The following is a 24,677-nucleotide window of genomic DNA, read 5'->3' as shown; positions in this document are numbered from 1 at the left end:
ATCCAAAATCTGGTGCTGCTACGCTCATCAATGCAGAACTTGCTCCTTGTACTCATTATTTATGTGCCTTGCAATGTGCCTGCAATTTTGGACTGATATATGATTTCATGAATTTTTGGAATATTTGGCGTATAGAATAAATATGCTTTGGATTTTTGTGTGCACTCAGCTAAATAGAAGGAGGTTTTTTAGACCAATGATTTGAATTTAGTCCATTTGGCCAGATACTAATTTTAGTAAGGAACATGTGAAGGCCTGGACATCTGAGGTTGTTTCCTCCCACTAAAAATCTGAATGACAAAGATAAATGGGCTCTTTTGCTAAGTGATGCTAAGCACTAATGCATGCTTACTGCACACTAAAAGGCACTAGCGTGGGACATGATCAGGCATTCTATGGTAGATCTGGGATCAGCGTGCACCAATCCTGCACTAAAAAATGTAAAACATTTTTTAGTACAAGGGGCATATTTGGAGGTGGAGAGTAGACATGCCCTGTACTAATCAGCAAATTGCTATGCGTTCATGATTAGTGCAGGTTTAGATGAGTGGGAGCCCTTACCACCTAGTAAATAGGTGGTGGTAAGGGCTCGCGTGCTAATGCCCACTTGCTAATTGGGAAATTAGCGTGTAGCCATTAAATAGTTCAAATTGCAGTCATTTTGCTGTCATATTAAAAGTGGCCTCAGTGTGTGGAAAATCCATGCACTAAAAATAGCACAGGCCAATTTTTAGCACCGCTTAGTAAAAGTGCATCAAAATGTTGTATATTGCAAAACCTTCAAGGGGATTTTGGGAGTTACATTCAATAATGGTTTGGTTAGGCAATCCCAAGCTTTAGATTTGTGCATCACAGGTAGGACAGCCAGCCCCCTGTTCCAGAAGCTGTAAAAGTATTCTAAGCCATAAGGTCAATACTGCTATAACCTGATAGAGTCACTTGAGGTCTCTGCTGTGCAATTTTGGACAGCAGAACCTAAGGGGCCATTTTACAAAGGTGCCTAGGCACCTACATGCATCCAACGTGCGTGAAGTTGGCACTACCGCCCAGCTACTGTGTGCCCCAGGCGGTAATTCCATTTTGGACGCATGTCCAAAACACGTGGTAGAAAATATTTTCTATTTTCTACCGCATGGTGCTTACCGCCCAGTTAGCGCATGAGACCTTACCACTAAGTGAATGGATAGCACTAAGGTCTCAGCCCGAAAATAGACACACGCTGGTTTTAATTTTGTCTTACATCCATTTTCAGGCACAAAAAAATGCCTTTTTTCCAGGTGTACTAGAAAATAGACCTGCGCATGTCCAAAACACGTGCCTACGCCAGCGCAGGCCACTTGTAGGTGCACCTTAGTAAAATGACCCCAAGTGTCTTTTTATATCATATATGTTTGGTGACTTTGGTTACCATTACTTAAGTAGGAAAACTTTACTTAAAACCACACTATTATGAGGTAGGAATATATTTCAAATGGCCTGCATGGAGAAATATATACTACAAATGAGTCCTTATAGTGTCCTGTCAGGTCAGACAGACAGAATGACACAAACAAAGAACAACAGAGAGAAAAGCATTCTTTCAAGTATTTTCCCAAATGGCTGCATCACTTCCCTGAATAAGAACTGAAAATGGTATTTACTAAACTACAGTAAAATAATGCATTTTACCGCAGTGATATTTACCACTGCACCTCAGTACTGCAGGTTAGTAACTCCTGCAATAAATATAGATTTGCATTACTGCAGATATGAACATAGTGACAGTGGGCTCTGAGTCAGACCCACTCCCTCACCCTGACAATCCCTCCCCCACCAGTTCCATTGTATAAGAGAGTGCTTATATTGGTTGCCATGAAGTTGCCTATTTAGACCTATGACCTTAAGAGAAGTAGGCACCTAATTTCCTTCATAGAATACTAGCATAATTGAGCATATATGTTGTAACACACAAACACTTATGCCAGCCATAAGAACATAAGCGTTGCCATTCTGGAACAGACCAAAACATCCTGTTTTGAACAGTGGCCAATCTATGTCACAAGTACCTGGCAAGATCCCAAAACAGTAAAATAGATTTTATGCTGCTTATCCTAGAAATAAGCAGTGGATTTTCCCAAGTACATCTTAATAATGGCTTATGGACTTTTCTTTTAGGAAAATAGCCAAACCTTTTTTAAACTCTGCTAAGCCAAATTCTTTTACCACATTCTCTGGTAATAAATTCCAGAGTTTAATTACACATTTAGTGAATAAATATTTTCTCTAGTTTGTTTTAAATTTACTACATAGTTGCTTCATTGTGTGCATCCTAGTCCTAGTATTTTTGGAAAGGATAAATAAGCAATTCACATCTACCCATTCCACTATACTCAGTATTTAGTAGACCTCTATTATATCTCCCCTCAGTCGTCTCTTCTCTAAGCTGACGAGCCCTAGCTGCTTTAGCCTTTCCTCATAGGGAGTTGTGCCATTCCCTTTATCATTTTTGTTGTCCTTCTCCATATCTTTTCTAATTCTGTTATATCTTTTTTGAGATGCGGTGACCAGAATTGCACACAGTATTCGAGGTGCAGTCACACCATGGAGCGATACAAAGGCATTATGATATTCTCATTTTTTTCTTTCCATTCTTTTCCTAATAAATCCTAACATTCTATTTGCCTTCTTAGCCAACGCTACACACTGAGCAGAGGGTTTGAACGTATCATCAACGATGACACCTAGATCCTTTCTCTGGGCTGTGATTCCTAATGGAATCTTGCATCACGTACCTATAGTTTGGGTTCCTCTTTTCCGCATAAATCACTTTGCACTTGCTTATATTAAACGTCATCTGCCATTTAGATGCCCAGTCTTCTCTTGCAATTTTTCACAATCGTCTTGGGATTTAACAACTTTGAATAATTGTGCCATTGACACGCCACAAAAATCCGCCAATGTGAAGATCCATCTGTAAAATATGTGTCATTGACAGGTGCATAATTATAAAATAGTGTGTGGCCAGTTTTTTGTCATTTCTATGCTTATATGACACTTATGTGCATAAATGACTAGAATAGCAACATTTATGCACATTCTACCTAAATCTAAATTACTTGTTATAGAATGACCCCCTTACTAGGGGCTCTTGGTATCTAGGAGGACAGGCAGGAGCAATTTCTGTCTGTTGGTGGGCTCAAAATGGCACTTCTTAAACTTCTAGTAGTAGTCTTGTAGTACTACCAATAGCAACCAAGTTGCTAAATATTCATGAAGGTGTTTATGTTGTCTTTATGAACAAGGTTTTGCCACTCTGGTTAGCATACTCAAGCTCTATTAACCAGAGTGGCTAAACCTTGCTAAATCTTTTGCTGCACTAAATTAAACTGCTTATCTCCACTATTCAGTGCTGTCACTTCTACAGATTATGGTCTTGAATATATACAATACATTTAGACTATGGGGTTTAAATATTGACCCCCTAAATAACTAGTCAGGGCAGGTTCAGAAGGATGGTTAAATTACACTATAACACAACCAAGCTGCTCTGCCTGTGTAGGCACGGTATGCATGAGTACTCTTGGACAACCTGTCACAAGGCATTGTATCTACTAAGTGTGACCCTGTCTTGAAACTGCTGCAGTCTGTAGATTGCTGCTGTGGGAGGAACTGGGGTGTGTCGGCCTTTTATGGGTAAGGATATCAGTCCCTACCTGTAAATGAGGCCTCTAACTATCAGCTGAGCAGTGTTACCTCTGCAGAGGTAGGTGTAAGTGGATGGGAAGAAAGGCTTATGGGGAGAATTGGAAGGGCAGCTTCTTAGCTGCTGCCCTGCCTGATCATGGTCTCTGCCTTTCATCTGCACACGTGAGAAGTGTGGAAAGGCCAGACTGTGAGGTGAAGGGAACTGGAAAGTAGCAATGTGTGTAGCACCATATGCTATTCCGTGACTGTTGTCAACTTGCTCTATCTGCTTGTAGAACCCTGGGACTCAGCACTGTGTTTGCATGGTAATATAGCTTATTTATATACAACTGCCAAATATCTTGTCACATTCTTGCTCTGCATTAGCTTCATTTGACCCTATGTGGTTGTGCTTGCCCTCAGCCCTGCAGCTATGGGCCTCCTCCCCCCACCAGAGGCATCAAGATCCTTTACCAACGTGTAGGACTTTTGTAGCCCATGAGCCAGGCAGTATTTTCATGTCACCACTGTGGAGTGTGTTTTGAGAAAGACATACAAAGTGGGCCATGCAGCAGCAGAGAAGGCCACCCTGTTGCTATTGCTGAGATTCCTTGGGGCATAAGTATAAGTTAGCCCTGAATGAGTAGAGCTACCTGGACCACTTTTTCCTGGCGTTAATCAATATAATGTATTTCCAAAATGCAGATGCAGAAACCTTGTGAAAGAGTGACTGTACTGGCTCTAGGTCTACATGCACCATTGTTAAGCAGCAGATGAAAAAAACCTCACACTCTGAAGTGAGATGCCAGTCTTCTAGTCTACACAGTGTATTCCATGTCTTCCATTCACCATCCTAAACTCTTGTTTTGGAGTGTGTGCCCCCTAGCCTTGCAACCCCACCCCCAGGTCTCATACCCAGGACCCTGACACACCAGAGTATTCCAAGTCTCATCAAGCTGCAGGTGGGCCATTCCATTCCACATGAAGGAATTCATTGTCCAGAAAGAATGTGGACAACTGCTTATATGTTTAATTGTTTTTGTGTCTTCTTGGCAGCCTCACAATGTGTTTTGCCATGCTGTTAGTGAGACAGGTCTCCTCTGCCTTGCATTTGCCTCATTCCCTGAAGCTAAGGAACTTCTGCATGTATCCTCAATCTTCCTCTCTCTCTTATCTTCATTGTTCTTTCCAGTCTCCTTCTTTTCATCTTCTCCATACTTACCAGATTTTCAACTCCTACTCTTGCTCCCTTCCTAGCTCTCTCATTCTTTACTCTGTTTCTCACTCCTTCACCAGTCATTTCTGACCCTCCAACTCTAGCTCTAACTTACATCCCCAGCTCTGCTGCTCACTGCTCCCTCATACACCCCATCCAGTCACTGAGTCCATGTTCAAGTCTTGTTCTACACCTCCAACTGAGTTCTCACTATCTTAAATCCCCACTCAGTTCCTCAATTTCTGTTTATATCCCCAATCCCTGAGTCCCCATATTCCTCATCATTCCCAATGATGAAACCCCCAGTCCATTTTTCTCTCCAATCTCACCCCAATCCACTAACTTATCCTTGCCTCAATCCTTGAGCCCCTTCTACCCCTATTTAACTTCATTGCTGCTTTCTGCCTGTTTCCTTGGCTTTTCTCTTCCTTTTTTCCTTCAGTTCCAGCAGGATAGCAGAGTACCCATCCTTGTTTGTAACTCCGCAGCTCTTCCTGCTAGCAGCTTCCCTCCTGTGCAGTTCATATCGGTGCAGAAGACAGGAAAGAAGCCCTATTAACCAGAGAAGTAGGGTTTAAAATTGCTGAACCTTCTACCTTGCTGGCTGTAGGTGGAAGAGCATGAGGTTGTTCCAATCCCAGCATCTGGAGGCAAGGTGGGGCACAGAGGCAGATGAGCCAGCAGATCTTTCTTCAGACCATGTGGGCAGGATGGGGAGATGTAAAACAATGGCTTTTGGGCCATGCATATTTTTTTTATTTGGCACCATGCAGACAGTATAGGGGGTAGGAAGGAGCACCAGCTGAGCATAAGGATATGCTTTTCTTCTTCCAGTGCTTTCTTTGGATAACCATATAGGAAAAATGAGTGAATGAGTGGGCAAAAGGAAACAGCAGGATCGGTAGTGACCAGGCTAGCCATTTTGAGAGATGGAGAGGGCAGAAGTTGCTTAGAGTAGTTTAGGAAACAGAAGCTTCTTGGTGCATTAGGCAATCACCTAGTTTACCTACTGGAAGCACCATCCCTGCGACTAGTATGACTTGTAGCCTTGTGTCTAACCATGTTAAATTTAGAGCCTCCTAAAAATCAAGCCTGGCTACACCATTGCTCCTACCTCTTTCAGTCTCAGCTCTTAGATTCAGGCCTTTTCCAACTTCACCACAACATTCTGCAGCACTTGAAAGTGCCTCTACATCTCTGGTGTTTTATGGGACTTTCTCTCGTCTTCCTTTGGGGCTGCTGGTGTTGGTGGTGCTGCTGGAAATGGGGCTGAGGGCACAGCAGAAGAAAAACCAGGGGTATCCTTCACACTGTCCACTACCTGTTCTACCTGCGGAGGGTTCTTGGACCTGGCAGTTTCACTTCCTGTCTCCTCATCATTTAGTGGGGTAATTTTCAGCAGTGGTCAGAGTATTAATGTAAGCATTGGCGTAGCATTTGAATAAATAGATATATTCAGCAACAATATATAAGCAGCAGCAACAAATATTAATATTTGCCAGTGACCACTGCTACTGCCAACATCCACTTAGAGGGTAATATTCAGCCTGCAACCTTCTATGAGTCTTGATGCAGCATTCTGAATCAACTGGAGCTGGTGCAGGCCCTTGTAGTCAGACCATTGTATAATGCATTGCAGTAATCCAGTCTTGATGTTACCATGGCATGCACAACTGGGATAAGATTTACCTTCTCAATGTAAGGAGAGAGCCAGCGTAGCTGTTGCAAATAGTAGAAGCAGCTCTTGAAGGTTGCTTGGATTTGGGGAATCAGAGTAAGTGTTGAATCTAACTGTATTCCAAGGTTCCTGACTTGTGATTTGAGGAGGAGTTCGTACTTCCCAAAAGGGATTTTGATGTCAGGTATGTATCCACTTGTGTTAGGGACCCAGAGAATCTCGGTTTTACTTGGGTTCAGGCAAATTTTGCTGTGTTTAGCCGATTCTTGAATTGATGCTAGACAGGTAATCAGTTTATTCAAGGCTGTAGGTAAGTCAATTTCAATGGGTACGAGTAACTGCACATCATCCGCATAGATGTAGAACTGAGTGTCCATTGATCGAGTCAGCTCAGCTAGTGGCTTGAGGTAGATATTGAACAGAATAGGTGACACTATCGATCCTTGTGGTACCCCACAAGTCAGTGTCCATGGTGGTGATGAGTTGCTGTCACACATTATGGATTGTTGCCTGTCTGATAGATAGGATCTGAACCAGGCAAGTACTGTTCCATTGATGCCTGTTTCTTCAGTCGTGCTAGCAAGATATCATGATCTACAGTGTCAAAAGCTGCTGAGAAATCTAGCAGTACTAACACTGAGGCAAATGCCTTGTCTCGATTTCTGTGAAGATCATCTAGCAGGGATACGATGACTGTTTCTGTTGCATAACTGGGTCTGCATCCAGATTGACATTGATCTAGCCAGTTACTGTTTTCTAGCCATTCATTAAGTTGAACACAGACTGTTCTAAGAGTTTCCCTAGAAATGGGATGTCCGGTAACTTTCAAGTTTGTCCTGGTCAAGGTTGTTTTTCTTCAGCAGAGGGAGAACCACTGCCCTTTTTAGTGCTGTTGGTAGTTGCCCATTAGAAAGAGAGGTGTTCACAATTTTTGTGGTGCCTTCTATAAGGCCCATACTTGCCTGCTGCACTATCTTTGATGGGCAGGGATCGAGGGAGCAGGTCAAAGGTCTCTTAGGATTTTGTGAAGGCTCTCCTCTGTCATTAAGTTAAAGGTGTTCCATCTGTCTTTGTTAGGAGGGGGCGAGTTTGTGTCCCTCTGGTTGACTGGTTAGGTACTGGGTGGGATTGCCTGTAAATCCTGATGGAGACTTTTAATTTTGTTGGCAAAGTATGCAGCAAAATCATTGGGTTCCGTAGAACCCGAGGGACCCTCAAACTCTCTTCCTTAAGAAATTAGATTGTGGAATCTGTTTGTATGAACTTCTACATGTTTACATAAATTGAGGGTTCCTGGTGTATGAAAACATATTTTAGGGGTTCTGCAACAGTAAAATGTTTGGGAACCACTGCCTTAGTTGGACACAAAAAACCCTCATATAGACCTTCAAGAAATATGAAACAAAGGACCACACATCAGTAATAGAGGTATGAAGGCATGAAACTGAACTGGAAACCTCAGGAAGTCAGACTCTGCACACAACAATAATAAAGAGATAGAAACTGAAATGCGAAATACCAGAGAGAGGCATTTTCAAAAGCTGGCATATTAAAATTAATAAATTCAGAATAAAATACTTTTTTCTACCTTTGTTGTCTGAGCATTTTATTTTTTCTATTCATGTTGGTCCTTGTGTTTTCATTTCTGTTTTTTTCCTGTCTGTACAGCTGGGACACAAAGATTAACCCCCATCTCCCCCCCTCCCAAAAAGGACATGCCTTTTACAACCAGAGTTGAAGAAAAAATATATACCACATGAATGTAGCTCTGCCCTCATTATTCAATATCTCTCTTTTAAATGGTAGTAATAAGTGCATTTTTAAAATATACCACTGCATTCCACAAAATAAAAAGAGCAATTCCACAAACAATCTTTCTATTTTGATCTAGGCACAGGGAAAAAAAAAGTTTCTAAATGCCCCCAGATTTCAAGCGAATTCATGTTTAATGTGGGACATAAATTTCATAAATAAGTAAATAAATAGAGAGAAACTCTGAATGTTGAGCATCTGAATCTCATAACATGATGTCTGTTTTAGTGGTCCTTTATCAGGAGAAAAGAAACTGCATGAATATAACACATGCGAGGGTGTCCCTATAATCAGCCGCTCCAAATGACACACCAATTATGATTTATAACAATTTACTACTCTACCTTTGAAAAGTTATTCCATTATTATATTTCCTTTGTGTACATCCATATACTGCTGAAGCTGGCATGTTTGAAAATATAAGTGAGATTAAATAAAAATGATACCAGCAACAAAGAATGACAACACGGATGCAGCAGCTCATGTTTGCTTTGATTTGAATGTACAGTACGGCTGGGGGGGGGGGGGGGGGGGATGGCTGCACCTGGGGAGGGGAAGCAGAGACCAACCTCTGTGGCTTCAGCTTTTTGATGTGCTGTCTCCTGTTCTCAGTCTAACCTCCATGGCTTCCATTGAATCAGCCTGCCTCCAGGCTTCCGGCCTTCCCTGTAATTTGACCCACCCTCACAAAAGCAGGAAGTTGCGTCAGTGAGGGTGGGATGCATCATACGGGAGACTGAAAGCCCCAAGGCAGGCTGATTCAATGGAAGCAATGGTGCTACCAGGTCTGGCGGCAAGGAAAAAAAGTACAAGAACCGGGGGGGTGGGGGGGATGGAGAAAGATAGATGCTGGAACTGGGAGGGAGGAGTGGAGAAGGACAGATGCTGGAACCAGGAAAGGGGGGAGGAGGAAAGGTAGAAATCCTGGATACTAGGTGCCTGTCCATGCCATATGTTGCCTCCTCTCAATGTGTAAGAGGAGGGGGCTTTGAAGTGTGAGCTGGAGTTGGGGGCCCAATGCGTGTTACTTGGTATGTCTGTGCGTCGACTTAGATCTAACTGTTTATGTGAACTACAGCATCGCAGTTCACATAAACATGGACTTGGGAAAATCCACTGCTTATTTCCAGGATCTTGCCAGGTATTTGTAACCTGGAATGGCCACTGTTGGAAACAGGATACTGAGCTTGATGGACCTTCAGTCTGTCCCAGTATGCCAATGCTTATGTTTTTATGTTCTAAGGAGCCCTTTACCCAAACAGTGGTAAAAAGTGGCATTAGCATGCTCTTACAGGGGTCATTCCCGTGCACTAAGGCCATTTTTACTGCTGGGGCAAAATGGCCAGTTTTCTATTTTCTCCATTAGCGTGTGGCCATTAGCACGTGAGCCCCTACTGCTGCCTATTTTGTAGGCAGTAGAGATTCACACCACTAAACCTGTGTTAATCAGTTAGCCTGTGGCAAACTGATTAGGGGGAGATTCTATATACAGCACCTAAAAAATCAGCTCAAAATCAGTGCCAACTAAGTATATTCTATAACCGGCACCGAGATTTAGGCACCAATTATAGAATAAGCTTAGTTGATATTTCAATGCCTAAATCGGCATGCATCCATTTATACCAACTAAAACATGATGTACATCTCAGCGCTTAGATTTAGGCGCCCTGGGCCATATTCTATAACTAGGTGCCTAAACTTCAGAACACCCACGGAACGCCTATTTCCCCGCCCATAGCCATGTACGTTTTAGAAGTTCGGCACACATCATTACAGAATACACTTAGCGAGTTGTGTGCCTAAATTCTAATCAGTGCCAATTAGCGCTCATTATTGCTTGTTAAGTGCTGATGTCAGCGCTAATTAACTTGTTAAACCAATTAAATTACGTACGGTGTTAGAGAATCTGCACCGATTTTGACGCCTAAATCTAAGAGCAGTATATAGAATCTGAGAGTTAGCGCAGAACATGCCTACTCTCCACGCTCAAACGCATCCCAGCGCTGAAAAATAAAATTTATTTTTTAGTGGATTGGTAGCATGTGTACATCCCTAAATTATCGCAGGATGCCTCAGCCTGCCCTGTGGTAAGCACCTGTCAGTAGCCTGCTTTTATCGGTTTTTTTCATTACTGCTTTTTAAAATCTCTTTCGTATGTAAGTGTGCCTGTCAACAATCATATTTTGATTGGAGTTCTTTTCCTTTTCTATTTGTTACATATTATTGTAATCTGCTCTGACCTTTTGCTGGCTAAAGTGGTATAGCAAATTTTAAAGTAAACATGAACGTAGCACTGATATTGGAAATTGCTTCATTGGGAAGTTCGAGTGCACTCCACGGTCTCCACTGCATTGACTTGCCATTAGACAGGCAAAGAAACCACAGCATCTAGAACATGTCTGTCAAAAAAATACTTTTCCAGTCTCTTCAAATCATCTTACTGGCTCTGCCCATGTAGCTTTTGTTTTTGATTACAGCAATGAGACAGGAAAATGACATCAATGGGAAGTAACATCAAAAGGCAGCTGACATACACAGTCAGAGCTACCTCACACCTCTGACTGAGAAGTTCCATTTAGTAGAAATACAGAGAAGAGGAGCAAAGGCTGTATCATGGATCTGTTTGGAAGCGCCAGCCTAGTCCCACTGAGGAAAAAGTCAAAAGTGACACAATACTCCCATTCTCTCAGTACACATGAAATAAAGTTCAGCGAAGTTGTACTTTTTATTATGGAGAGGAAAATGGGAACCAGCAGGAGGACATTTCTGATGGATCTGGGAAGAAGGAAAGGTTTCAGAATTGAAGATGAACTAAGGTATGGGAAAGATGAGCTTATTCTGATCTGTAACAAATGTATCTGATGTATTTATACATCTCTAGCTATCTATACAGATATTGTATTGTTCAGTATTATACTGTTTGTGAGCAAATAGTTACTTGGTTGACAGTTGCTGGTTAATAATCATTGAAAATGTATGTGCGTATTAGATTGTAAGCTCTTTGAGCAAGGACTGTCTTTCTTCTATGTTTGTGCAGCGCTGCGTACGCCTTGTAGCGCTATAGAAATGCTAAATAGTAGTAGTAGTAGTAGTATTCTAGAAAATATACAGAAGAAAAGGCACCACCAAGGCGAAGGAACAAGGAACCACTACGAAAAACTCCAAGAGAATAAAAAAAGAGATGTTACTAATGGAACTTCCAAACATAAACTCTAATAGTCATGGGTTATGGACATAAAATATGTATTTATTATTAGTTCATAATATAGTCATTATTATTAGTCCACAATATAGTCATTGTGCATTCACCATTGGGACTCAGCATAGCCTTGTGTCGAGTTTCAGTGGTGAACTCACAATGACCATATTGCTTTCATATGGACTAATAATAAATACATATTTTATAACCCATGACTATTAGAGTTTGTGTTTGAAAGTTCCATCGGTAACCCTACTCTTTATTATTCTTTTAAACAATATACAGAAACTGAGGGATCACACCATTGAAATGGATAAAGGTAGGACATTGGCAGCTTCAAGATAATGTCTTCAGAATTATGAAATCCACAAAAAGGTTTTCTGAGTTTACATTTTTTTTAAACTGATAAATATAGATAAAACACCTCTTCCAGAGCAGGCAAAGTAAAAACACCTGAAAAATTCTACTTCTAGTATTATTTAACAACCCCTTGCATGCCTTGGATCAGCCACTCTGCTTTTGTGTTTTTTCCACAGCTGCATAATTGTAAAAGATTCACAGCAATTGCACCTGTGCTACAAAAACAGACCCTCTAACTAACTGCAAAGTATAAACCTAAATTTACACTTTATGAACACTTAAAAATTGAAGCTGTATCTATAAGCAACATCTAAGCATTCTAAATGTTACAATATAAAATATATATACACTTGTTAAGCTGCATTGACTTCCAATCGAAGCCAGAATTATATTCAAACTCTATTGTTTGACATATAGGATCTTTCAGGAAACAGTTACTTGTTAAATGTTTAGACTTATTTGCTTGTCGTAAAAGATACATTTTTAGTTTATTATTTTCCTATCAAGCAGCAAAATCATAAAACCTATTAGACTCTGGAATTCGTTGCCGGAGAACGTGGTACGGGCGGATAGCTTGACGGAGTTTAAAAAGGGGTTAGATAGATTCCTAAAGGACAAGTCCATAGACCGCTATTAAATGGACTTGGAAAAATTCCGCATTTTTAGGTATAACTTGTCTGGAATGTTTTTACGTTTGGGGAGCATGCCAGGTGCCCTTGACCTGGATTGGCCACTGTCGGTGACAGGATGCTGGGCTAGATGGACCTTTGGTCTTTCCCAGTATGGCACTACTTATGTACTTATGTACTTATGTCCCCTAAGAGAAGATCTTTGCCTTGTTTTAACATGTTTAAATGAGCTATAAAGACTATTTTATTTAATGAACATGTCATATCCAATGAACAGTAAGCAACTATTTATCATGTATTTATTATTTGATAAATTGTACTTTCTAGGCAAATGTTCATGCTCTTGATATGTCATCCACCTTGAACTTTGTTGTGGTATTGGTGGAATATAAGAGATGGACAGAATGTAGAATGTTAATCACAAAATTGGGACCAGCTTTTTCCATACTCAGGACAGATGTTCAGAGTTACAACCCCCTCCTCCCAACTTGGTTTTTTGTTTTTCAAATTTTGTTTTGCATGTGAAGGTCCAGAGAGAGTTGCAGGGAGCAGCAGTTCTCCTCAGTTCTGGAAGGGGTGATCTGTCAGCCAAGATAGAAACAGGGAAGCCAGGAGAGCAATGGTGTCTCTGGACAAGAGAATTTGGGGTGAGAATAGAGGGACAAACCAAAGTGATATTTCTACACATCATGCCTGCCACCACATTACAACCCCTCTCCTTGCCCTTAAATTAGCGATGAAAGGCAATACAAGAAAAGTGACAGGGGTCTTCTATGCATAAAGAGGAAAGGAAAGGGATTTTGGATTTATCTCATGCCTTTTCAGTAGCAGCTCAAAGAAAGTTAATTTTAGATACAGTAGGTATTTCTTTCTGTACTCAGGGCGTACAATCTAGGTTTATATTTGGGCAATAGAGGGTTAAGTGACTTATAAAGACCCCCCCCCCCCCCCGTAAGAATCAGCTATTTAGTGAAACTTCCATTTATTTATTTAGATTTTGCTCACTCCTTTTTCAGTAGTAGCTCAAGGTGAGTTACATTCAGGTACACTGGATATATTTCTCTGTCCCAGGAGGGCTCACAATCTAAGATTGTACCTGAGGCAATGGAGGGTTAAGTGACTTGCCCAAGATCATTGCAACTGCTAGCATCATTCAAATAATTAACTCATCTTGAGATACTATTGAAAAAGCTGTGAGCTAAATTCAAACAAAAAAAATTAAATATATACCTAAATTCATAGTAGTAGTAGCCATTCTTTTCATCTAACTTAGTAACATAGTAAATGTTGGCAGATAAAGACCTACATGGTCTATGCAGCCTGCCCAACAAGCTAGCCAGAGCTGAATCTGGCACTCGCACGGATTCTGCTTCTTCATGTTTTTATACTAGTATACTTGGGGGCCCTTTTACCAAGCTGCGGTAAAAAGGGGCCTGAGGAAGAGGCGGTGGTCATTTTTGCCACATACCAGGGCCCTTTTTACTGCAGCAGTGTGGCCATGTGGGAGGAGCACTTACCGCCACCCATTGAAGTGGCGGTAAGGGCTCCCACACTAACCTGGCAGTAACCGGGCAGTGAGTGATGCTGCCAGATTACTGCCGGGTAACCCCCTGTGGTATATTTTTTTCAAAAATCCAGCAGCGCCAGAAATGGCACGCGCTGGAGGCGGAATTGCTGCTGGCAGCTGCGTTAGGCTGGCAGTAGTTCTGTGTTGCCATGCGGCAACCCTTTAGTAAAAGGGCCCCTTAATCTCTGTCTCTCCCTCCTAATTTTGGGTCACAGACTGTAGAAGTCTGCACAGCATCAATCCTACTTCCCAACTACTGGACTTGCCATCAAAGACCAGTCTAGCATTGATCCTGATCTGTTTTTGCCAGTTACAGTACTCAGGCTGTACAATGTCTAAAGCTACTGTCAAAGTTCACTCCAGCTATGAGGCCATTTAAGTTTTGCTTTAATTGGATTCCGTAATTCTATAATGAAGTAAAGTTTGAATTTGGTACAAGATTAAAAAGAATCTTAATTTAAAACCTGCACCTCCAGTTCTGTAACATAAGTTCCACATTCCCTCAGGTTTGGTGCTAAGATATTTCCCCTTACAACTCACCATCCAAAAATAAAATTCAAATTGTATCATCAACTCAGGAACAGTATTACTCTGTTGCCAAGTTGCAAAAATAACACAAAAACTCACATAAAGATATGCAGAACTTCCAGGACTAAAACAACCAAGGACAACCCTACCTATTAAAAGACCACAGTGCAAAAATTACACCAAGCACCAGTGTACCTATTATTGGCAAAATAGAGCAAGCAGGACTGCTATTAATTCTTAGACCGAGTTAGGTTTTATTCCTCATTCTTTTCTCCAGTCCTCAGTCTCCCACTGCCCCCCCTCTCCTTTTTTCTCAACTTCCTATTTCCTCCATTACCCACTCCCTAGTCCCCCATTGCCATCCTTTGTACTCACCCCTCCCAGACCATTATCTACCTTTCTTTGACTCTCATTCTCTCACCAGCCCCAGGTCCTTTCCTGTCATTCATTCTCTCCTGGCACCTCTTACCTTTATCTAGCTTCTGGTTGTCCCCATTCACCTCCTCTATCTCATCCCAGCTTCCACAGTCCCCTACCCTTTTACACTCTCTCTCAGTCCCTTACTAAACCCCTCCAGATCCTTCATACCCCATATCTCTACCCCTCCCTTCAGACACTTTTCCTCTCTTATTCCTTCCCTCTACTTTTTCTCCCTTGCCCTGTCAAATTCCAGACGTTTGTGGGTTCTGCAGGATATAGTTTCTTCCATTTTTGGTCTATGAGAAAATGCATAATATATAAGGCCCTGTGTGTAAGTTTTGAGGGAAGGTTGTTAAAATCAGAAAGGACTGGGAGTTTTCAGGATGGGATTGCACTTGTTTCTGAGTACATATGTAAGGAATTCGCTTCGATCTTCTCGTTCATACTTAAACCTCCATTACCCTGCGTGTTCTGGTCTCAAGTATAAAACCACATATGCTTCCACCTTTTCCTATATCAGCACTCATTTGTGGAATACATTACCTAAATCTGTAAAAATGGTTCAAGATCATCTGACTTTCAGGAAGTCTCTCAAGACCTACTTATTTGGGCAAGCTTACCCTAAAGATCCCGTCCTGCCTCTGTGATTCCTGGACTCCAACTCCTCTAAAGATCTTGTGGACTTAACTACTTTGTCTTAACCCTGTACCTTTCTGCCCCTTGTATCACTTTCCATTTATTGTACTTTCCTGTTTGTTAACTAAATGTTGTAAGCCACATTGAGCCTGCCAGTGGTGGGAAATTGTGGGGTATAAATGATATAAATAATAATAATAATTTATGAAGTCTTATTACTAAGGCAATATCTAATGGAATACTTTTACAGAGATTTTTCCAGTATTAAGTATTTTAAGTAGTAATGCGACTAATACTTTTTCCAATATTAAATAATCATTCAGGGCATTCTTTTCTCCTTTTCCTTTCTAGACACTGCATTTCTCTTCACACCTATTCCCCTTTTTACCTCTCCCTCTCTCTGAATGCTCTTCACCCTTCTCACTCCTTCTTTCCAGACACAATTTACCCCCCCTTCTCTCTCCCTCCCTCTAAAGAGGACCTTTCCTCCTAATGTTCTTTTCTTTCTCTCACATCTTTCCTCCTTCCACATCCTATTGCCCCTTTTCTCACCCTGGCTTATCCTTCACAACTTGTTCCGCTAACTCCCTCCTTCCCTTAGTTCTCCACCCTCCCCATCCTCCCAGAAATGAAAAGGCTACTATATGATTACCCTCATTTGATCCTGTTCCCACTGTGCATCTCTACTGGTCAACAGCAGGAGACTCATTCAATCTGGCCTTATCTCCTGCCACCATGTGACCAAATCTTACAGTTGGCCCCCAAGGCCATGTCTCCTGCTGCCAGTGTGTAGAGATGCACAGTTTGAAGAGGATCAAGTGTGGAAAACCAGTGGTCACCTGTTCAGCCTAGGAGAATGAGGGAAATAGAGAACCAAGGGAGTTGGGGAAAAGTGTGTTCTCTGATCCCTCTTGCTGCATGACATCCAGAGTAGCCACCCCATTTACTAACCCCTAATCCTGGTCCAGGTTAATCACAACATGGCAAAGAGTATTACACCTAGAGAATTGTCAGGGAATATTAATAGTTTTGCACTAACAGGTAGTGAACCACAGATTGCCATTGAGATGGAAATAAGGACCTGTCTGTGCCTTTAGATAGTAAGATGAATCTATTTCTTTTCTCTTGCTGATTGTTCACTTAAGAATCAGAGCCCAATATTAAAAGGCTAAGAGAAACACATCTTTCTGTTGCTTTGTGTTCTAGTGGAGGTTATTGTTGATTATACCTCAAGTGCTGTAGCTTTTGCCAGAGGAAGCTCTGCACTTTTTTTTTTTTTTTTAACATTTCATGCCAAGAAGCAAACACAGCTGTACAGGTATCAAGGGAAGCCTGCGTACAGTTACTAAACTGTGGCTGTTGATATGAAGATGGCAGAGTTCCCAGCTCCGCAGATTGGGTACAAACCAATTAATATGGCTATTTTACATAAACGGAATAAACCACAGGATGCAGCAGTTTTATGTTTTCCAACTGCTTTTTTTTTTTTTTTTTTAATACACAGGAAAAATCATAATTGTTTCATCAAAACAGAATGGAACAATTGCAGCAGTGAAAATAATTTTTATTTTCCCTTGAACATTAAAAGAAATGAAGTGCCTGGGTCTCTTTTGGCAGTGTTTAGTTCTTCAGCAGCCTATATTTCTTGGAAAAAGAATGTTTAGAAATGAACACTTCTAAAATTATAGACCAAAGTATTGTATTCTGAATGTGTAGGAGCGGAATTCTTTTGAAATACATCTATTAAATATTTTTAGTAACTATTTAGGTAGTTACGAGACACAATGCATTCTCAAATGTATTCTTTTGGGATCTAAGCTGGATTCTGCGTGGGCTGCAATGGCTTTTATGGAGGAGGATGAGGACCTGTGGGCTAAGGAACAGGCAAGACAGGTTTCAAATCCCACTGCTGCCACAGCCCCCCCCCCCTTGACCCACCTGTGACTTTGAGCAAGTTACTTTGGGGTACAAGCTGTGGTATGCAGCTAACGTGGGTATTACCTTGCATTAGACATTAAATGTGTACTTGTGCTAACTTCTAATGCATGTTAGAACAGCCAGTGAGGCCAAAAATTCATGCTAGCTGCTTAATATGGTTAGTTGGTGTGATGGCGAGGAGCATGAGGCGTGGCCATCATGACAGCTAGCAAACAGGTCAGTACTGCATGCTAGCTGTCATGATTGCCAATAGCATGGCTACACTTACTGACATCAAAGGAGGAGTCTGGTAGCGCAGCCTCAGCCCTTTCCACAAAGCCTTCCACCTCCCTCATCCAATACCCCTGTCGGTCCCCCACCATCCAATCTCCCATATCCAAATCCTTACCCTGTCCCCCTTCATTCCTCTGATCCAAATACCTGATCCCCCCCAACTCTACCAATCATATTTCTTAACCCCCCAATGGCATACCCCTCAATCCTCCAAACACCTCCCAAACAGAAAACTCAATAGGTTCCTCCCTTGACCTAAAGCTCTGCCCATATGTGTCCAATGGTACACTTCCCCTGGCCCCCATAACCCCCTGGGCCTTACCCAGAGGTGATCATTGTTAGAAATTGCCTCCTTATATGGAAGGCTGACCCTTAGTAGTAGAACCTCTAGACTAACACTAGGGGTCATGGTGACCATTTTGAGAGGTGCAGCATGATGGACATGAGCATAGGGAGCTGCTCCCACCTCAGCTCATTTTACAAACAGTAATCACCTTCTTGTAAAGTCTGGGGATGATGGGGGGAGGGCAGAAGGGGCTGGAAAGGGTGGTGGGAAGGTAGTATTGTATTGTATTTACAGACTTCTATTCCACCTTTCACAAATGCTACAAGACGGATTACAAATAAGTTTCAACATTTGAAGGAGATTACAACTCTCCTTAAATAAGAAACAATTCAATTTACATTACAAAAATTAACAATACTGTAATTTCTGATGTAACTTCCTATTTCCGCAAGGGCGGGACACAGTGATTGAAGGGCCGACATGACGAGGCGATTTGTTTGCCTTAGCAGCGCAGAGCAGGTCAGACGCGAGGCGCTTCTTCTGTTTTCTTTTTTAAGGCTGGGTGTCGGTGGCAGAAGAGGGTCATCTCTCCCCGTCAATGGAGCTGGTAGGCAGGTGGGGACTGAGTCGGGGAGGGGGGCTCAGATGGGAGAAGGGGTGGGGTGGGGTGGAGAGAGGAGGGGCTCAGATGGTTGAAAGGGACGGGAACAGGGTCTGGGAGGGGAGGGGATGGACTCAGATGGGAGAAGGGGTCTGGGGTCTGAGAAGGGGGCAGGAGGGAGAATGGGGCCATGCCTGGGGCAGGTGGGACTAAGGCTACTGGGAGAAGTGGGGGATAGGGAAGGGTAGGGCAGATTCCTGATTGGGCGGAGGGTATAAAAGGAAGGTAGGACTGATGCTGGGCTACAGGGAGAGATGGGGGGCATAAAGGGAAGGGTAGGGCTGATGCTGGGCTACAGGGAGAGATGGGAGGGTAGGAAGGGAAGAGTATGGCTGATACTGGGCTATAAGGATGGATGGGGGGTAGGGCCAATGGTGGGCTACAAGGATGAAGTGATGGGGAAGGGAAGGGTATGGCTGATGCTGGGCTACAGGACAAATTCAAATTTTTGGTCCTTTATCCTGCAATTAATGATGGTTGATCTGTGTTCTGTATGTGACCAAGGTAAGAGATTTTGCTGGCATGTGGTGTTTGTGGGGATCTATATCAGTCTGGCTTTTCCAGTGGGACACGTATTGCTATTGCCTTTTTAAAGGTGCTGTTATTGGTATTTGAGTGTTCAGAACTGGTGGTTTTAAGGTTTGCAACATAGGTTCCGAATATGTATGTGGTTTAGGTTGCTGTAGGACAGCTGTTGGGCAGACTGTTTATTAAAAATGATTTAGGATCCCCCCAAAAAACTACTCACACCTATATATACATAGTGCCTACCCATATTAGTTCTGGGCCCACCCAAAATGTCAGATCTGGCTACGCCACTGCAAGGCAGACCACAGACAGATGGACACAGGCCGGACTGGAGCAGCTGGACTGGAACAGAAGCACTAAGCAGAAGCAGGAGAATAGTCCATGAATCAAACAGAGTCTTAGGCAGGCAGCAGACAGTAGAATAAACCAGGAAACAAGCAGAGTCTTGGGCAGAGAGCAGACCGTAAAATACACCAGGAAACCAGCAGGGTCAAAGACAGGCAAAGCAAGCTTTCAGGGCAGGAACCGCAACAAACCAACAAGGACAAGAACACAACTGAAGACCTCTGTTGCCAAGGCAAAGCTTGAAAGTTCCCAGGTGCTTAATAAAGCCAACATACAAGGGAGTTCACAAGATAAGGGTGATGCTAAGTTCCAAAAATCCCAAGACAGTCTGGAAGGCTGGAAGATCCGGACTGGACTAACATGGCTTCTGGAACATGGGAAACAGCAAACAGACAGTCCCTCGCAGCCACCAGGTCTAACCACCAGGTGGCGAGATGCATGAGAGCATGAAACATGGACACAATGGTGTTAGGCGGTGAGAGTCTGATAGATACAGACGGGGACAGGGATCTTGAGGTGATAGTATCTGAGGATCTGAAGGCGACAAAACAGTGTGACAAGGTGGTGGCCATAGCTAGAAGGTTGCTAGGCTGTATAGAGAGAGGTGTGACCAGCAGAAGAAAAGAAGTTTTAATACCCCTGTATAAGTCGTTGGTGAGGCCCCACCTGGAGTATTGTGTTCAGTTTTGGAGGCCATATCTTGCGAAGGATGTAAAAAAAAAAAAAAGAAGCAGTGCAGAGAAAAATTACGAGAATGGTATGAGATTTACGTTACAAGACATATGAGGAGAGACTTGTGGACCTGAACATATATACCCTGGAGGAAAGGAGAAACATGGGTGATATGATACAGACGTTCAAATACTTGAAAGGTATAAATCCGCAAACGAACCTTTTCCGGAGATGGGAAGGAGGTAGAACGAGAGGACATGAAAGGAGATTGAAGGGGGCAGACTCAGGAAAAATGTCAGGAAGTATTTTTTCACGGAGAGAGTGGTGGATACTTGGAATGCCCTCCCGCGGGAGGTGGTGGAGATGAAAACGGTAACAGAATTCAAACATGTGTGGGATATGCATAAAGGAATCCTGTTCAGAAGGAAGGGATCCTCAGAAGCTTAGCCGAGATTGGGTGGCAGTATAGCGCTGCGTGAGTCTGGTGGCGCTTTGGAAATGTTGAGTAGTAGTAGTAGTAGTAGAGCCGGTGGGGGGAGGCAGGGCAGATATATACGGTCTGTACCCTGACAATTGCAGATACAAATCAAGGTAAGGTATACACAAAATGTAGCACATATGAGTTTATCTTGTTGGGCAGACTGGATGGACCGTGCAGGTCTTTTTCTGCCGTCATCTACTATGTATGCTACTATGTAGTTACAAAAACCTCAGAAAGGCAGTATATCAAGTCCCATTTCCCTTTCCCTTTTTCATTCATCCTGGAGTTGTCAAAGTGTGCAGATTTATCTGAGAGACACCCTAGGCATATCCGTTGGGGTTGGTGGATGTGTGCAGATTTTGTGGAATGTTCTAAACCATTATCTGAGAGACACCCTCCACGTGTTGATTTCTTTGGTTCCCCAGGCATATCTGTTGGGGGTGGCAGATGTTGAGGTCCTGGGAGGAAGAGGGAAGCTTCTTTTATTCCGGAAATTGAGGTTGGTGGCCCTAAAATACTTGCAGACTTGGGTATCTGCAGAAACTCCGTTATTTTGGAGTTGGAGGAATCAGGCGCACACTTTAACCTTGTGGGAAGCTTGGGATGCCTCTGTTTCCCATAAACGTGCACAGAGATTCTTGCTTATTTGAATGCATATCTTAATACATTGTCACCAGTGGGGCGTAGTCTGTTGAACAAACTCTATTCTGATGAGGTTGGGGTGGAGTAGGAGTGTCCTGGGGGGGGGGGGGGGTGGATGAGGCTGGTATACTGGGGTACCCTCCCCTTGAGCTTTGTTGGTTCTAAGAGACTAGAATCGACAAAGCCTAAGGGGAGGTCTCTTGGATATTGTTTTATGTAATATCGAATACCTATATCTTTCGCAAGAAGAGGGGGAAGGGGAATATGGTTAAGTAGGGGGCGGGTTGAGGGGAGGGGGGATTTGGGGAGAGGGAAGGTTTAAACCTTAAGTAATAAAGTTTGATGATAGAACATTTCTGGTATTTTTGTATGCATAATTACATTTGGTATTGATATTATTCTGCATTTTGGGGGATGTAAATTGTTACTGGTTCTTTCCTTGTCATCAATAAAAATTGCTGTAACTAAATAATTGGACAGGTTGAAAAATAATAAAGGATGCACAGAACAAAATATTAAATGTCACGCTGAAATCTTCTACTCAGTGTGTGGCGGCAGTCAAAATAGCAAACAGGAGGCTAGGAATTATTAGGAAAGGGATAGTAAATAAGACCAAAAATACTATAATGCAACCTCACCTTGAGTATTGCATTCAGTTCTGGTTGCTGTATCTCAAAAAAGATATAGCAGAGTTTAAAAAGGTTCAAAGAAGAGTGACCAAAATTATAAAAGAGGATGTAACTCCTCTCAAGTGAGGAAAGGCTAAGGAAGTTGGGGCTCTTCAGCTTGGAAAAGAGACAGATGAGCGAAGATATGATTGAGGTCTACAAAATCCTGAGAGGTGTAGAATGAGTAGAAGTGAATCAAATTTTTACTCATTCCAAAAGTACAAAGACTAGAGGACACTCAAGGAAGTTACATGAAAATACTTGTAAAATAAATAGGAGAAAATATCTTTTCACACAACAAAGTTAAGTCCTGGAACTCTTTGCCGGAGGATGTAGTAACAGTGGTTAGTGTATCTGGGTTTAAAAAAGGTTTGAACAAGTTCCTGGAGGAAAACTCCATAGTCTGCTATTGAGATAGACATGGTGAAGCTATTGCTTGCCCAGGGATTGGTAGTATGGAATATTGCCACTATTTGGGTTTCTGCCAGGTTACTTGTGACCTGGCTTGGCCACTGTTGGGAAAACAGTGGAGTGGAGGTGTGGCCTAGTGGTTAGGGTGGTGGACTTTGGTACTGGGGAACTAAGTTCAATTCCTGGCACAGGCAGCTCCTTGTGACTCTGGGCAAGTCACTTAACCCTCCATTGCCCCATGTAAGCCGCATTGAGCCTGCCATGAGTGGAAAAGCGCGGGGTACAAATGTAACAAAAAAAAAAAAAAAACAGGATACTGGGCTAGATGGACCATTCGTCTGACCCAGTATGGCTGATCTTATGTTAGTTCAATTCACAGTTCATTCAGGGGCATATTAGCATTTACCGCCAGCTGATTTCTACCAGGAGCTAAAAACGCTACTGTGGCTTAGTAAAAGAACCCCTCACTAAGGCAAAATTCAACAGCCCCCTTTCTTGAAGATTCCAGGGGCTGACATTAGGGGTCTCAAATCTAATTTAAATAATCTGGAGTTTATAAACTGCCTTTTTGGTCCAGCAGAGGATCTCCAATGTAGTTTACAAATGGGCAGAATACGTGATAGAGTAAACAAATATACTCTCCCTAAATAATCAACATACATTTATATGTACATTTTGAAAATAATCATAAAAAATAGATCAAGTGTACTAGGAGGTGTGTCACTAATATGGCATAACATGGGGAAATTTATTTATTTGTTGCATTTGTACCCCACATTTTCCCACCTATTTGCAGGCTCAATGTGGCTTACATAGTACCGTCAAAGGTGTTTGCCCAGTCGGTTGATAACAAATACAAGGTTGTATAGTGATCGTATGAGGTATAAATGGAGGGTCGGGATGAAGATTGCGTGTATGTTCAATATGTTCAAGGTTCAATGGAAAATCCAATGCTGATCTATTAGCATTTTGTTTTGAGGCCCATTATACCAACAGTGAAGCACTGCATTTCCAATATGAAAATATCCACCATCATGGTAGGCTGCAGAAATCAATTACTTTTCCAGTGTGTAACAGCTATAGTGTGAGATAGCAGTAGCAGTCATTATGACTGAATCTGTGTGGAAAAGGAAGAGCTCATGTTCCACTGCCTTAGGAGCAAATTTAGGCCCCTATTTACTAAGCCGTTTGTGTGGGGTGGGTGGGTTACAGAGTATTTGTGTGAGGTAAGGATGTGTGGGGTGATCAGGATGTGTGGGATGGAAATATGGGGTGGTACGTCTGCACAGGAACAGAGTTTTTTTGTCTGGGTGTGAAGGATGTGTCTTGTTTAGTATTTTGAAAGGATGGGGAGGGAGGTATCTTTGGTGCAGTCTGTAGGTGCTTTTACCTGAGGGATTTGCACTAGTTCTTAAAAGAAAACAATGAGCAGTAAAAAGTGGCCCACGGTAGTGTGGGCGCATCTTTTAGGCACGTGCTGGGCCATTTTTTACCATGGCTGGGAAAAAGGCTTTTTTTTTTGATGGGCCGGAAAATGGGCCTGCACTAATATTAAAACTAGTGCATGCCTATTTATGGCCTAAACCCTTACCGCCACCCATTGACCTAGTGGAAAGGGCTCATGAGCTATCCTTGCGGTAACCACACAGCATGCTCCAATGTGGGTATGCTGCCAGTTACTGCCAGGAGTGCACCCCATGGTAGAAAATAGAAAATTATTTTCTACCTTGGGATTTGGCACATGTCAAACTCAGAATTACCGTTGGGTGCATACGCTACCCTGGCGGTAGTGCTGATTGGGAATGTACTATCCGCGTATTAGCCATCTTGCGCCTTTCTAAAAGAGCAACTAAATGACTTGAAAATTCTCTTCCTCCTGTCCAGTTATGTGTTTTACAGGATTGTTCTAGGAAGGATGATATTGGGGTCTTGATAATTAACAAAATCTCAAAAGGGCGGCCCATGGGCCTAAGAGTTAATTGTGGTGGGCAGGGGAGGAAATGCAAGGCTGAAGATTCTCCTAGGGTGCCTAAAAGCCTTACACTAGCCCTGCCAGTTTCTAAA

General features: G+C 42.4%; 1 protein-coding gene across 1 annotated transcript in view; it reads left to right on the top strand.

The window, feature by feature from the left end:
• Nucleotides 1-10,971: 10,971 nt before the first annotated feature.
• DNTT (DNA nucleotidylexotransferase) overlaps nucleotides 10,972-24,677 on the top strand; it is a 343,242-nt gene continuing 329,536 nt past the window's right edge. Inside the window, exon 1 of the mRNA XM_030204811.1 lies at nucleotides 10,972-11,185. Within this exon, the coding sequence (XP_030060671.1) occupies nucleotides 10,983-11,185 (203 nt within the window). The 5' untranslated portion in view covers nucleotides 10,972-10,982. The remainder of the gene's footprint in view (nucleotides 11,186-24,677) is intronic.

This window comes from Microcaecilia unicolor, chromosome 5 (assembly GCF_901765095.1).
Source record: "Microcaecilia unicolor chromosome 5, aMicUni1.1, whole genome shotgun sequence".
Lineage (NCBI taxonomy): Eukaryota > Metazoa > Chordata > Amphibia > Gymnophiona > Siphonopidae > Microcaecilia > Microcaecilia unicolor.
Note: the sequence above shows the minus strand (reverse complement) of the source record. Positions and strands in the feature narration are given on the sequence as shown.